Source organism: Melanerpes formicivorus, unplaced genomic scaffold, assembly GCF_026170545.1.
Source record: "Melanerpes formicivorus ecotype bairdi unplaced genomic scaffold, bMelFor1.0.p_v2 SCAF_17, whole genome shotgun sequence".
Taxonomy (NCBI): domain Eukaryota; kingdom Metazoa; phylum Chordata; class Aves; order Piciformes; family Picidae; genus Melanerpes; species Melanerpes formicivorus.
This window is the reverse complement of record NW_027142369.1, coordinates 15,789,608-15,805,542: the sequence shown is the minus strand read 5'-3', so window position 1 is coordinate 15,805,542 and position 15,935 is coordinate 15,789,608. Positions and strand designations below refer to the sequence as shown.

The window sequence follows — 15,935 nt, the reverse complement described above, 5'->3', positions numbered from 1 at the left end:
ATGACATCTGGTTATGCTTTAACACTCTGGTTGCCTCTGGGTGAGTTAAAAAAAACCAATATAAATATCTGCTTGAGAAAGGTCAGAAGAAAACACCCCTGGGTAGCAGCTCAATGTTCTGGAATCAAACAGGTAACAGCACTGAATCGAGAGCCAGGAATCAGTTCTGCACTTAGCTTCATTTTGGTCACCAAGCCACTCCCGTCCCAGCAGTAACACTCACCTTTCCTCCTCCAGGTCCTGCTTGTGCTTCCTCAGCAGCTCTTGCTGAAGCTCTTCCTTCTCCAGGGCATGCACCTCTGCCATCCTTTTCAACTGCTCGTGAAAGCCACGCTCCAGCTCTCCCTTCTCTTCCTGCAGTGTCTGCACTAAAACTCTCATTTTTTCTTCTGCCCAAACACTGTTTTGGATCAATTCTTCCCGTTCTTGACTAAACTTCTTGTTTACCTGCTCCAGCCTGGCTCTAACATCTTCTTCATGCTCCTGCCTCAATAATTCTTGCAGATTGGCTTTTTCCTTATCAAAATGCATTTGTAATTTGTTTTTCTCATCATTGTATTTACAGTCAAGTTGTTCTTGCTGTTCTTTGAGCACTGCTGCCTCTGCTTGCAGCTCTGCAATTTGATTTTTAAGGCCAGTTATTTGCTTTTCCATGACATGGATCTCCTCAGTGTACTTCTTCCTCATGTCCTCCTGTTCCTTTTCACAGTGTGTTTTTGTCTCATCTAGCTGCTTTTCATAATGGCCCACCTACAGAAAGGAGAACAGATGGGATTGGTTTATTTTCATAGATTCCCAGAATAATTTGGGTTGGAAGAGTCTGTCAAGAGCATCTAGTTTCAAACTCCCTGTCACTGGCAGGGACACCTCTCACTAGAACAGGTTGCTCAAGGCCTCATCCAACCTGACCTTGAACACCTCCAGGGAAGCACATCCAGAACCTACCTGGGCAACGTCTTCCAGTGTCACATCACCCTCCCTGCAAAGAATTTCTTCCTAATATCCAATTTAAATCTCCCCTCTTCCAGCTTCAATCCATTCCCCCTCATCCTATCACCACAAGCCCTTGTAAAAAGTCCAGCTCTTCTGTAGCCCACTTCAGGTACTGGAAGGCTACTATAAGGTTTCCCTGAAAGCTGTACCTGTATGAAGAACCTGGAAAGGCTGTGATGGCTTGTTTTAAGTTAAAATTGCTTACCGTGTCTTCAAGCTCCTGTTTGAGGTGGTGTAGATCTCTGTCATGCTGCTCCTTCATTTGTTCAATAGCCATTTCTGCCTCAATGCTCATGTTTAGTGGGTTGCAGTCTTCTGAACCAAGCCCTTTAAAAACAGTAATGATACACATGTTCTTGAAGCCCAAAGAGATACATCCTCAACAAAATCATTTCTTCAGTTTAAATACACTTAGGCAGCTGGGTGCAGCTCTCAAATTCCTATCACACACAGAGAGAAGAAACTACAGACATTAAATTCCACTTTTCAATGTAGTCCACCAGCTGTAGTCCATTCAATGTCAAACCACAAAAATCACAGAACAGTTTGGGTTGGAAGGGATATTAGAGATCATCCACTGGTGTTTGAGTTTCACTCACTGTGAAGGTTTGGGCAAGATTTTACCTAGTTGCCTCCAAGACATTATGGTGACTACCTAAAGCACAGAAGCTGGTCATGTAGGAGATGTGCTTTACCTTGGTCAGGCTCAATACCACTATTGCCATGGCTTTTCACATCAATGTCAAACTCTTCTGACAGTGAATTTTTCAGTGAAGGCCTCAGCACTTTGCCTTGGGCACGGTACTCCTCCAGTTCTGAGTGCAGCTCATCTATCTGGTCTTGCAGCTCCTGAAAGGGGAGGGAAAAAAGTAGTCTCAGTGAAAGCAACCAAGGCAGCCAAGCATCTGTACATCAACACATTCCCATGATGAGACATCTAGGGGGGAATTACAATAATCCTGTCATCAAGCCACAGTTTGCTATCCTCTTATCAGCCCTTCTCCAGGTTCAAAGCTGTGCAAGTAATTTGAAGAGCAGAACCTTCTTCACCCTGTATATATTCAGCCTCTAAAGTACATCATGCTCCAAGACTTTCCACTTTAAAAAAGGTTGTAAAAGGTTGCAGGTAGAAGGAATAAACAGCAGCTTAGGAACATTTTGCAATAGTCAATAAATAATTCCTCAAACCCATAGAATCACAGAATTGTTTTGGTTGGAAGAGACCTTTGGGATCATCAAGTCCAACTCAACACTGCCAGATCATCACTAAACCGTGTTCCTCACCACTACATCTACACAGCTTTGAAATCCCTCCAGGGATAGGGACTCCACCACATCCCTGGGCAGCCTATTCATCTAATTGCAAAATCAAATGAGAGGCAAAAGATCAAATGAGGAAAGAGATGGCCTCATTACTGCATTCACCATCTGTTACTTCTGCCCACCTGCCAGTGGAGTATGCCATGTGTTTGTGCCAAATGCTGCATGCTCAGCTCACTGAGCACCATCTAGTGAGGAACACGAGGCCCTCAATGTGTAAACACACAATTGTGCAGATTTTGATGGTTCAGCAAGTGAACCTTCAGTACTGAATCATATCTGTTGGTATTCAAAAGCCAGAAAATAAATTGGATATGCAAGCAACTTCATATCAAGAAGTATCAATGCAGCAACTATTTCTAGAAGATCTTTGCTTTTAATAAGCAACTTTGTATGAAAGCTACTGTGCTATTTCAGATTAGAATCAAGAATGGTTTGGGTTGCAAAGGACCTTTCAAAGTCATCTAGTCCAACCCCCTGCAGTCAGCAGGGACATCTGCAACTAGAGCAGGTTGCTCAGAGCCCCAAACAACCTGACCTGGAATGGTTACAGGAATGGGGCACCTACCACCTCTCTGGGCAAATTGGGGTAGTGTCTTACCACCTCCGACATCAACATTTTCTTCCTTAAGTGTAGACTAAATCTCCTTCTTTTAGTTCAAACCCATCACCCCTTATCATGTCACAAAAGACCCTGCTAAAAAGTCTGTTTCCATCTTTCTTAGAAGCCCCTGTAAGTACTGAAAGGCCATGAGGTCTCGCTGGGGCCTTCAATTCTCCAGGCTGAACAACTCCAACTCTCCAAAGCCTCCTGTTACAGCAGAGGCATCCCACCCTCACATCATTGTGGCCTATTCTGGACCTGCTCCAACAGCCTTTTACCAAGGTAGCTCACTACTGAATGAAAGCTATCATAAGCCAAGTGCTGGTAACCACAATAGGTATCAGCTGATAGATTTGTACACAGGCAACCTGCAGACCCACCTTAAAGACAGTTCAGCCATACAAGACTGAGGAAGAAGACAACAAAAGAAAACTGGAAATGTAAAGCTTAAGAAAATACTACTGCTCTGGAAACCAGCAAAACTCAGACACAGCTTATTTATGCTGTTGCTTCCTGCATTTCAAATCAGAATTTAACACAGAATTCAAATGAAGACAGAGGGGTTTTTTTCAGAAATAAACTAAATGCTAACAAATGGACAGGGAGATGAGCTTGATATATAGCTGGGAAACCAAGGAGGCTCCATAGACTCCACCCCAGCCCACCCTTGGGGCACCTTCATTTCTTCTCTTGGCCAACTCCCTCTGCAGCAAGAGCTTTCCACCCTTCAAGAGCTTAAATTAACATTAAAAAAAGACATTATAAAGGAAAAGGCCCCAACCCAGCAGCATTGTATTGCTGCTGTGGGCTGCTGTTTGCAGTAAGGATGTTCTCAGTGAACATGGGCAGATGGGTGCTGGGTCTCCAGCCCCTGGGCTCCACTTACTCTGCACTGCTGCTCATATTCGCTTCTCATCTGTGCCAGCCTCTCCTCCTGCAGGAAAAACTCTGCACTGCTGGGATCCAGGTCACCAAACTGAAACAACATCAATGGGATCCAGTTACTCTTCCACCCAACGGTCCTGCTCATCCCAGTCCTGCAGCTTGGGCCCTCACCCCTCTGTCTTTTTAACATCAAATACAGAAATTCTGCTGGTAGAAGACAAATGCCAGCTGCTAACTCACCAGAGTTCTTACACTGACTTTGACTGCAGACCACAGCCTGCTACCTTAGCATACATATATCTCAGACATAATTCCAGCTTGCTGGGTGAGAGTCCCAGTGTATCATAGAACCACAGACTGGTTTGAGTTAGAAGGGACATTTAAAGGTCAGCAGGGACATCTGCAACTAGAGCAGGTTGCTCAGAGGCCCAAGCAACCTGACCTGGAATGTTTCCAGGGATGGGGCATCTATCACCTCTCTGGGCAACCTGGGCCAGTGTCTCACCACCCTCAGTGTCAAAAATGTCTTCCTTCTCTCCAATCTGAATCTCCCTCTTTTAGTTCAAACCATCACCCCTTGTCCTGTCAGAACAGGCCCTGCTCTAAACTCTGTCCCTAGCTTTCTGGTCAGTTCCTTTAAGCACTCAAAGGCCACAAGAATTTCTCCCCAGAGCCTTCTCTTCTTCAGGCTGAACAACTCTCTCAGCTTGGCTTCACAGAAGATGGGTTCCAGCCCTTCCTTGTGGTCTCCTCTGGCCCTGTTCCAACAGGTCCATGTCTCTCCTGACCTGAGGACTCCCAGCACTGCAGGTAGGATTTCAGAGTGGAAGAGACGGGCAGAATCCCCTCTCTTGACATGCTGCCCATCAGCAGATGAGGCCATCTGAGCCTTTGCTTACAGATGCACACTCAGATTAAATGCTGCCGCAGAAGCTGATATTCTGATGAGTTTATTGTAATACAACCAAGGTGACCTCAGTTTTCACCTAAGCTCAGCAGAGATGCCATCTAGCACCTCACCTATGCATCATCTTTCCTAGGAAGGACCTGCACATTGGGTCTATCCAAAACTATGTGCTGGGGAAAAATACCCCTGCAGAGATGTGGGATGATTGCTTCATACTCAGGATCCCTACTCTTAATTAGTATAAAACTACAACTAAGATGGAGTATCTTTAATTTCCTTAACTACAAGTCAGTCAGGTGGTCCATGTCAACCACTTGGTTACATCTGGACAAGGATCTCAAAAGATTCAAGTTATTAGTTAAATTGGCAGCTTGAGTGTAGCAACTGAAAATCAGTTTAATTCTGGACACATGCTGGAAAGAGGAGGAATTACCTTCTCAGCCAGGACATTCTCCAAGTTCCTCTGCAGTTTGCTTGCCAAAGTTTCATACTCAGCCAGCTTCTCCCCCGTTTCCAGTAGCTCGTTTTCCAGGCGGCTGTTTTCCTGGAACAAATGAAAACCCCCACCACTGCCTCAGCATTTGGAGATGGAAAAGCATTAGTACATGGTAAGTCATTAGAAAAACAAATCATCTGCCAGTTGAGTCGAAGCACGACCACAGAAGCACAATGCTCTTCATGCTTCAAGAGAAGATAGGAATTGTGAATCCATGGCCAGCTCACAACCCCTGTGCTCCTTTTGCCTTTCAGGTGGTTATTTCAGAAGCTGTGTTCTACAGTTGGCTCACGTCCACAGGACACCCAGCCCCTTCAAAAGCTGCTTGCATGGCCATCTGCAGGGGTGTATTAGCTCTCTCTGAACATCAGCACTTTTGATGTTGTTCTTAAGACAATGCCATTACTATTTTTGGGGTTTATTTGAGACTTGGCAAAAGTTTAATGTTATGGTAAGGCATTGGGTCAGATGAAAAGAGAATTTGTGCTTTAACTTTCTAAAACCATAAAAAATAATCCAGGAGAAGGATGTGAATCTGTTTGGTCACAGACTGGTAGGGGTTGGAAGGGACCTCTGGAGATCTTTTAGTCTAACTCCTCTGCTAAAGCTGGGTCACCCAGAGCAGGTTGCCCAGGATTGCAATGTCCATTTGGGTTTGGAATCTCTCCAGAGAAGGAGATTGTCAAGATGTACTGTCTCCTGGCTGGACACCCAACCAACCAGCAAGGCTGACAGCCCATCTGATAGCTGTACACACACACACACTCTGCACTTGATGGCAGCAGAGATTTGAACTGGATGAGTTTGAACTTATGAATCCAAGCTAAAAATCACAGAATGATGGGGGTTGGAAGAGACCTCTGGAGATCATCCAGTCCAAACCCCCTACCCTAAAGCAGGGTCACCCAGAACAGGTTGCCCAGCATCACAATGTCTAAATGGGTTAGGAATCTCTCCAGGGAATGAGACTCCACCTCTCTGGGCAGCCATCTCCAGGACCCTCACAGCAAAATTTCCTCCTGTTCAGATAGAACATCCTGGGTTCCAGTTTGTGCCCAATGCCCTTTGTCCTGTCACTGGCTTCCATTGAAAAGAGGCTGGCCCCATCCTCTTGACCCCCATACTTTAAATACAGGATCATAGCAGCATTTCCATTGGAAAAGACCTCTAAGATTGAGTCCAACTGGTGACCTAATACCACCATGACCATTAAACCACACACTTCTCCAAAGAGTAACCTATCAAGATGACCCAAAACCCCAATCTCACCCATCCCTACCAAGATGACCCAATCTCATCCATCTACCTCTATATTGCTGTCAGAAACCCTTTCAGCTAACTCCACACTCACTATATCACATCCTCTCAACAAGGGCTTGCTCTCTACTTCCAGGAGGCAACGATGTCCCAGGGGAACCCACCAGCTGCACTTCAGTCCCTGTTACCTTCAGGGAAAGGGCCAGGCGGTCCCTCATGTAGTTCTCATCAGTTTTCAGCTTTTCTATCTCCTGCTCCAGTTCCAGACGCTGTTTGTTAGCCTGCTGCAGGATTTGCTCCCGCTCTCTCCGGAGCTCATTCTTCAGAGCTGCAATCCGTTCCTTGTACTCCTCATCCAGCTTCCTACAAAGGCATCAGGAGGTAAGAAAAGCTCATAAGAAGCAGCAGGTGACAAATAGCACTGTGGTAGTCATCAGTAGGTGCAAAGTCACTACCTCCATGACCAAGTCCCTGCAATGCTATGGCAGTGAGGCCAATGAGGAGGGGAGGGCTGAACTGGGACACCATACCTGAGGTTGTACTCATTCCGGCGCTCAATCGCAGCATGGTGGTCATCCACTTCAGAAGCCATCAGGGACTTCAGCTTCTCAGCTTTTTCCAAGTCTGACCGCAGCTTCTCCTTCTCTCTGGCCACTTGGTCAACCCGCTCTCTAGAGTAAACACATCCAGCCTGGATTAGCTCACCTCTCCCAGCTCCCCAAAGAATGTACTTGCAAGAGGCTCATCACAGAGTAGAATCATAGAATGCATTGGGTTGGAAGGGACTCTCAAAGGTCACCTTGTCTGACCTTCCCCTGCAGTTAGCAGGGACATCTCTAGATCAGGAACCCATCAGATTTGACCTTGAATGTCTACAGGGATGGGGCCTCCACATCTCTGGACTGCTGGAGCAGGTGATCAGAGGGCTGCAGCACCGCCCCTATGGGGACAGGCTGAGGGAGTTGGGGCTGTTCAGCCTGCAGAAAAAAGGCTCCAGGAAGACAATTAGTTACTAGATATGAATAGTAATCTTGAAAGAGCCCATAAGAAATATCACAATGTTAGGTCAGAAAGGGCTTTGAACTAGTGGAACCGTGGCAGCAGGATTGGAACTAGATGATCATTAAGGTCTCTTCCAATCCAAACCATTCTAGAGTTCTAAGGTTCTATGATTCCAATTTGCTTCAGACACGTCTTGATATCCCCATAGGTCCCAAGATCTCAGCACTTCAGCCCCTTGGGTCCAGCCCTGTTGAATTGCAGCACTGTGCCATTTTGCCCAGCCATTTTCTGTCCCCTTTACTACTACTTTGTCATTTTATTACCTTTACTACTTCATCCAGTCTGCCTTTGATCACAAGTTTGTAAGATCTCCTACAAGGATCATCTAAGTGCAACCTTTGGTGGCAAAAGCATGTTCCAGACAAGATGGCCCAGCACCCTGGCCAGCTGAATCCTTTAAGTGTCCAGTTTTAAAGACTCTCCACTTGAGAGAGCATTTGAATGGATGACTGGAATGTATTGAGATATGTATTGGTGTACAAGATGGTTCCTATCTCCTACATTCTCAACAGGGAATCCTGCACAATGAGGCCAGTGTGAAGTCAATCTGAGTTGACTTTCAAATGAAAAAGGTTAGGGACTTGATAGTTTTGTCCCTCACCCACACCTCCATCACATGGCAAAGCACGTGTAACACTAAGGCAAGAAGTCAGTTGGGATTAAAGGCAATGCTCATCAACTTGTACCAGCCTCAGGGGAGACCTTCTTGCTCTCTACAACTACCTGAAAGGAGGTTGGAGCAAGGTGGGGGTTGGTGTTTTTTTCCAAGTAAAAAGTGATAGGATGAGAGAAAAGAGCTTCAAGTTACAGCAGGGAAGGTTTAGGTTGGACATTAGGAAAAACTTCTTCACCAAAAGGGCTGTCAAGCCCTGGAAGAAGCTGCCCAGGGCAGTAGTAGAATCAGCACCCCGGCAGGATTTAAAAAACCCATGTAGATGTGCTGCTGAGGGACATGGTTTAATGATGGACTTAGCAGTGCTGGGTTAATGATTAGACTCGATGATCTTAAAGGTCTTTCCCAGCCTAAACGATTTTATGATTCTAAGTTTTGCAGTCCTTGGCTATCAATGCCTTCTGCAGAGCACAGTGACCATCTCCAGATGGCAGAACAGGGCTGGGAACAGCCTCCTGCTTTGATAATTGGAAGCACATTTTTCTGCTGTACTTGGGTTTGAGCATTTAACCCCTGCAAAACAAGACACTTGGAAGTTTCTGCCCAAAGAACCTGGTCTAGAAACAGCAGCACCATACTGATGCCCCTGAAAGAAGTGCTCTGAATCACCATTGACTTACAGCAAGTGTTTTATCTCCGTTTTGAAGCTCGCCAGGGCTGCCTGGTGGACTCCATTCTTGGTTATTAAGAGCTCATTTTCTAGTGCCAGCGTCAACTCTGTCAAGTTCACCTTCCCATCCAAGCTGAAATCCAAAGCCTGCAAAAACCACCACATTGTTAGAGCAGAACAAGCTTCCCGGCCCTGTGAGGAGCCTGGAGACATTTAGTAGGCGAAGTGACAGGATAAAATGAGGAGGCTCAGGAAAGATCTTTGCTTGCTGATTAATCTGTCACACAGAAATGCCTTTGGGGCAGTAAACCAGACATCTCTACCACCTTCCTGTGTTAAAGAGATGCTGCCAGCTCTGGAGATGGAGAGTGTCCTGGTTGGGCTGCAAGACCAACAGGAAATTAATCCCACGCTTGATTAAAAGTCCTCATTCTCTAGGGGAATTAACTTCACTGGTCTTTTTACAGCCTCAAATGCTGCAGAGACATGGTTGAAGATATTAAACTAAACTAATGCAGACCATACAGAAGCAGCCTTATAGGAGACTTTTGATAGCAAGGAATTGGAGTAGGGTGCCCAAAGACATGGTGGAATCACCAACCCTGGAGGTGTTCAGAAAACAAGTGGACATAGCACTTTGGGACTTGGTTTAATGGCCATGGTGGTGTTAGGTTGATGGATGGACTCCATGATCTTAGAGATCTTTTCCAACCTAAACAGTTCTATGATTATGTGATCTCACCTCTTTGAATTATGAAGTCCTTGGAATTTCCTTCAACCTAACTCTGCAGGAGCATAAAGTGAGGTGGAAACACAGGGCTAGTGGTGGGGCTGAAACATTGGAGAAATCACTCTGGTGACACCAATAACAAAACAAGTTACCAGAGGAAAGCAACCAGCAAAAGTGCATCATCCACATCTGGTGGAAAGAGGCTGCCCAAGAGAGGTGGTAGAATCTCTGTCTCTGGAGTCATTTAAAGTCCACATCGATGTTGTCCTGTGCAACCTGATATAGGTGACCCTGCACTGTCAATAGGCTCAAACTAGAACCCAGGAGGTTCCACATCTGAACAGGAGGAGAAACTTGTTTGCTGTGAGAGTGCTGAAGCCTTGGAGCAGGTTTCCCAGAGAGGTTGTGAAGTCTCCTTCTCTGGAGAGATTCCAAACCTGCCTGGACATTGTGATCCTGAGCAAGCTGCTCTAGGTGCCCCTGCTTTAGCAGGGGAGTTGGACTGGATAATGTCCAGAGGTCCCGCCCAACTCCCATCATTCTGTGAAACAGTCCCCAAGTTATCAAGCAGAGGATACAAGTAGGTTTTAAACCCTGAGCAATGGCAGTTTATTCCAGCGTGGATGTTCAATATCCACATGGATGTTAAATGCCAGGAGGAATCTGCCACCATCCATGCTGGAAACAAGAAGAAATGACCTTGAGTTGTGCCAAGGGACGCTGAGGTAGGATATGAGAAAGAATTTCATCACTGAAAAGGTTATCAGGCATAGGAATGGCTTGCCCAGGAAGGTGGTGAAGTCCCCATCCCTGGAGGTATTTAAGAGTCATATAGACATGGTGCAGAGGCATGTGGTTTAGTCAAGGAGTTATCAGTGTTTGGCTAATGATAGGACTCAATGATCTTGGAGGTCTTTTCCATTCCAGGCAATTCTGTGAACCCACCAATGGTCTCTGAACACACATGTGGGATTACCTTCTCCTGTCCATGACTTCTAACTAGATTAACAGGGATGGGGTTTTACTTCAGGTATCTGATTTGCAACCCCTGTTATCCTTTCACTCCGCATAATAAAACACTAATTCCTGGGCAGGGTTTCAAGTGCTGTACTCCACACCTCAGCAGAAGCAAGAATTCAGGTCATCTCGTGCTAAAGGGTTTGTAGGTGCAGCTATTTAGGGAGCTAAAAGGAATTAAATTGCTTTCCACAAATATAGGTGACCTCTTCCACCCAAGCTGGAAGTCACGGGACATTTTTATCACTAATTTCTAGCTTCTCTGGGATACACCAGGCATTCAAAAAGGAAACAATTGGAAAGTTCCCAAATCTCCTGCCATTAGAACTGGGAATGTTAAAGGGAACAAAACCAATCACAGAATAGTGCGGGTTGTAAAGGACCTTAAGGATCATCTAGTTCCAATGCCCCTGCCATGGGCAGGGACATCTTCCACTAGACCAGGTTGCTCAAAGCCTCATCCAACCTGGCCTTGAACACCTCCAGGGAGAGGGCATCTGTGACTGGGCAACCTGTTCCAGTGCCTCACCACCTACCCACATCCCATCCTGGGGAAAAAAAATAAAATGAGAGTCAGAAGGATGGGGCTGGGCTCTTTGCAGTGGTGGCCAAGGATAGGACAAGGGATAATGGGCACAAACTAGAACACAGAAGGTTCCACTTGAACTCGAGAAGAAACTTGTTATCTGTGAGAGTGCTGGAGCCCTGAAGCAGGCTGCCCAGAAAGGTTGTGGAGTCTCCTCCCCTGGAGAGATTCCAAACCCACCTGGACATTGTGATCCTGGACAACCTACTGTGGGTGACCCTGCTTTAGCAGGGGTGTTGGACTGGATGATCTCCAGAGGTCCCTTCTAGCCCCCACCAGGCTGGAATTCTGTGAAAAAAGGTGAGATGGAGTTTTCAATTACCTTCAAGATCTCTTGGCTGTTCTCTATGCCCTCCTGGTGCCAACAGTCAAGGACACCCTCCACGCAGCTGTAGCCCATCCCATCATCCAAGCTGGAGAAGAGGCAGAAGCCAACGGTGCTGGGCATGGCCGAGGGGGTGGTAGTTCGTCTCCCGCTTTCATCGAACGACTGCCGAGAGAAGGGAGAAGGTGGGACAGGGCACAGGCAGAGCCACCTCGTCACAAGAGAGGCTTAGAAATGTAATTTCACTAACAGTGTTCTGGAGATTAAGGATTAAGAGCTGCTTTTCCTCACTGCCAAGCAAATACTCATCAGGAGCACTGTGGTTGACCTCACAGCACTGCTGCATGACCAAGTGCCTTGGGCCTAGGATAAATCTGAGGAGGAACAGTTCCAGAGCTGTTCTCAATGCTCTGTAAGTGTTCTCCACGGTCCATTTTTGGCTTTTAGTCTTACCTCCCCTTAAAAGGCTGAAGGGAACATGTGCACAGGTGCTTTTGCTGTAGCCCTCAGCTTCCAGACTAAGACAGATTGTGCTGATTAAAGCTGTACATATCTGGCCTGTGCTGCCACTTGCACCTGGAAATGCAACCTGAAAACTTCTGGAGGTCACATCTGCACATCTCCAGCCCCAGCTGCCACCTGAGCTTGGTTCTCTTCATACAGGTGATGGCTCTCAAGCCTGGGGTAGCTGAGAGATGGCCAACTCTGCCTTGGAAGTGCTCTGACCTTGCTTCTATTTCCTTTTTGCCTTGTGTTACACATGATGATCATCTGCTGAATGGTAGTGCAGGGTTAGGACGGGGAGCAGGTTTGGTGGCCTTGTGGTACCAGCACCAACCTGGCAGTAGGGCAGCAGCATCCTTTGGCACATGGTTCCCAGCAGTGCACCCAGCTAGACATGGCTAGTCTCATGGCCATGCTGACTTCCAAATTTCAGCATAGGGCATCTGACATCTTCCCTTCCCTGGCTGCTGGTTCTGCTCTGAGAAATGTCTCTCCTACTTGCAGGTTGTAGAAACCACTGTCATAGAATCATGGAATTGTTTGGGTTGGAAAAGACCTCTAAGATCACTGAGTCCAACCATCAATCTAAAACCATTGTGGCCATTAAGCCATGTCCCAAAGTGTCATATCCACACATTTCTTGAACACCTCAAGGGACAAACTGTTGAGGTTGGAAGAGATCTTAGAGATCAAATTCAACCAAGCTTACAAGTCCTTCCAGTATTTAAAAGGAGTCTACAGGGAAGCTGAGGATGGACTCTCTATCAGGGAGGGTAGTAACAGAACATGGGGTGATGGTTTTATACTGAAAGAGGGGAGATTTAGATTAGATGCAAGGAAAAAATTCTCTACCATGAGGGTAGTGAGACACCGGAACAGATTGCCCAAGGAAATGCTGGAAGTGTTCAAAGCCAGGTTGGATGGGACTTTGAGCAGCCTCGTCTAGTCTGTCCATGCCCATGGCAGAGGGTGGAAACTAGATGATGTTTAAGGTCCCTCCCAACCAAAACTTCTATGATCTACAAGGCATGCCACTTTGAAGGGGAGCCATCTCTCTTGAAAAGAAACAACCTTTAAGATAGAGTTTGACCATTATGCAACTCTGCCAAATCTGGTGCTAAACCACGTCCCTCAGAACTCCACCTCTACATCTTTTAAACACTTCCAGGGATGGGGATTCAACCACTTCCCTGGGCAGCCTGTTCTGCTGCTTAAGAACCCCTTTCAGTGAAGAAGTTTCTTCTGATATCCAACGTAAACCTTCCTCTGGTGCAACTTCAGGCCATTTCCTCTCATCCCATCACTTGTGGCTTGGGAGAAGAGACCAACCTCCACCTGGCTCTAACCTCCACCTGGCTCTAACCTCCTCTCAGAGAGTTGTAGAGAGCAATGAGGTCTCCCCACAGCCTCCTTTTCTCCAGACTGAACAACCCCAGTTTCCTCAGCTGCTCCTCACAAGACCTGTTCTCCAGACCCTTCAATGGGGAAGAAGAGAGGAAGACAGGCTGTGAGGGCTTTGTTCACAATTTTTTTTCCTGCTATTAGCCCAGGATCCAGCTCAGTTTCTCACCTGCATGGAGAGGTGTCGTTTCAGCTGTCTGTATGGAGTAGATGCTGATGGTGTCAACGACCTGCCATTTTTAAACAAGCCATAGAAGAAGTCCTCTACGCTCATGGTGCCATCTTGCTCCAGGTTATGGAGCACCTCTTCAATCACCTGCAAGTGGCAGAGAATAGCAAACACTTGTCCTTATTGCAAACAAAAAACCCCCAACATACTGTGTTAACTATTTGGCACAGTAGAAAACATCCTGTTCCCAAGTCTCTACAGAAATACGAGAGTAAATCAAGAGTTTTACTGTCACACTGCAGCAGCCTGACCACCCTAGCACCTCCACACAGAATCTTCACAGAGTCACAGACTGGTAGGGGTTGGAAGGGACCTCTGGAGATTTAGTCCAATCCCCCTGCTAAATCAGGGTTACCCCCAGCAGGTTGCCCAGGATCACAATGTTCAGGTGGATTTGGAATCTCTCCAGAGAAGGAGACTCCCCAACCCACCCAGGGAGCCTGGTTCAATGGTCCAAAGTAATAAAGTTCCCCCTCATGTCTGGATGGAACTTCCTGTGTTCAAGTCTGTGCCTGTTGCCTCTTCTCCATATAGGAAATGCAGAGCCACATACAATATGACAATCCTGTTTGTAAAACCTCCTGTTCATCTTGGAGGAGCATGAAAACCCCTTTGTTTCATCCTGCTTGAGACAGGGTGACCTCAGAGATTCAGTTCAAGGTACTGAGAGAGAATCCAAAATCCCAGCAGTTTGGGAAGTGACCATGCAAAAAAAAACCCCAAAACCAAACACAGAAGACACTTTAAGATTATAATAAATCTGGTTTCTGCTTCAGGACAGTCTGCTCTCTGAAAAGCAAGATCAACCTTATTAGAAGCAGGGATGCTAAGATGAAGCCTTCATCCTTTCTTTGTCTACAGTTTATTTATTTATTTTTCCATTTTTTCTGCTTTAATATCCTGAGAACATTTTGCTGCAAAGGGAACCTGCTCAGAAACAGGTTTCCTGAAAGAAATTATTACAAGCCATGTTATTTTAAGGTGGAAAAAAAACAACCCAGCCAATTCTTTAATAAAACTTAATCCTAAATTGACAAAAGACTTTTTTTCCCCCCCCCAATAAATCATTTTCTTGGGGACTCTTCCTGCAGGACATAAATTGCCCATGGGTCTCCTCAAAGTCAAATCAATCACCTATGAATATTTTAACTCATATTTACTGTCTTAGCTAGAAGATTTTGGGGATTAAGGAGACATGGTTGGAATCCAGGATGTGTTTTTACATTCCATTTGCCTCTGTGACTGCATGAGAAGCCATGCACGCTACCGTGCCAGCTGCCTTCTCCTAGAGCAGCCTCCCACACCTGATGTTGTGACACCAACAAACGTGCTGGAAAGCCACAAGTTGGAGCTGAAAACCACCTTCCAAATAGCAACCTAGTCACCCACAGGACATACTTTGTGAGGGCCATGCCAAAGCCTAGGTGTACGTGCTGGTATAAGTGGGCCCATATGTGGCCACTCACCTCGCCGGCTGCTGTTTGGAGCCCATACTGCTCACAAATGGAAACAAGCTTTTTCCGGTTCAGGTGACCATCCCTGGTGATGCCAAGGTGCTCACAGACCTCCTGCAATTTCTCCTCTATCCAGTCTGGGGTGGGCAGTGATGTTCCAGGGGAGGCATTCAGGTCATCTGGGTTCCAGAAGCGCAGCTGCCCTGAAAAAGGAGGAAACTGCTTGGCTTTCTGCCCCTCTACTGCACACAAGTGATCAGCAGAAGACCTAGAGTGCACATCACAAAGGAGTTGCTGCTCAGCATAGAATCACAGATTGGTTTGGGTTGGAAAGGGACTTTTGCAAGTCCCATCTAGTCCAACCCCTCTGCACTCAGCAGGGACATCTGCAACTAGAGCAGGTTGCTCAGAGCCCCAAACAAGCTGACTTGGAATGGTTTTAGGGATGGGGCAGCTGCCACTTCTCTGGGCAACCTGGGCCAGTATCTCACCACTCTCAGCATAAACAATTTTTTTCCTTCTAAATACAATAACTAACATGGGCTGGGGGCCAGGGGAATAGCAACCCTGCTGATTCCACTGCTAGAATGGATAAGAAAGGGACCCATCTTCTGGGCAGTTATGTGATCAAGGCAGAGGACTACAAGGACTTTAAATCGGAGCAAGGGTAGATTTAAACTAGACACTGGGAAGAAGCTCTTTACTGTGAGGATAGTGAGACACTGGAATAGGCTGCCCAGAGAAGTTGTGGATGTCTCATGCGTGGAAGCATTTAAGACCAGGATGGATGAGGCTTTGAACAACCTGGTCTAGCAGAAGGTGTCCCTGCCCATGGCAAGGGGCTGGAACTAGATGATTTTTAAAGTCCCTTCCACTCAAGCA

General features: G+C 46.4%; 1 protein-coding gene across 9 annotated transcripts in view; it reads right to left on the bottom strand.

Moving 5' to 3' along the window:
* Window positions 1-15,935, bottom strand: part of NIN (ninein) — an 85,282-nt gene that overhangs the window by 34,548 nt on the left and 34,799 nt on the right. For all 9 annotated transcript variants that reach the window (XM_068149114.1, XM_068149113.1, XM_068149121.1 and 6 more), the window contains exons 6-16: window positions 15,066-15,256; window positions 13,540-13,686; window positions 11,463-11,630; window positions 8,818-8,954; window positions 6,993-7,133; window positions 6,651-6,825; window positions 5,143-5,253; window positions 3,804-3,893; window positions 1,689-1,842; window positions 1,199-1,320; window positions 224-750 (exon numbers count right to left, since the gene is read on the bottom strand). In XM_068149114.1, coding sequence (XP_068005215.1) covers window positions 224-750; window positions 1,199-1,320; window positions 1,689-1,842; window positions 3,804-3,893; window positions 5,143-5,253; window positions 6,651-6,825; window positions 6,993-7,133; window positions 8,818-8,954; window positions 11,463-11,630; window positions 13,540-13,686; window positions 15,066-15,256 — 1,963 coding nt within the window. The remainder of the gene's footprint in view (window positions 1-223; window positions 751-1,198; window positions 1,321-1,688; window positions 1,843-3,803; window positions 3,894-5,142; window positions 5,254-6,650; window positions 6,826-6,992; window positions 7,134-8,817; window positions 8,955-11,462; window positions 11,631-13,539; window positions 13,687-15,065; window positions 15,257-15,935) is intronic.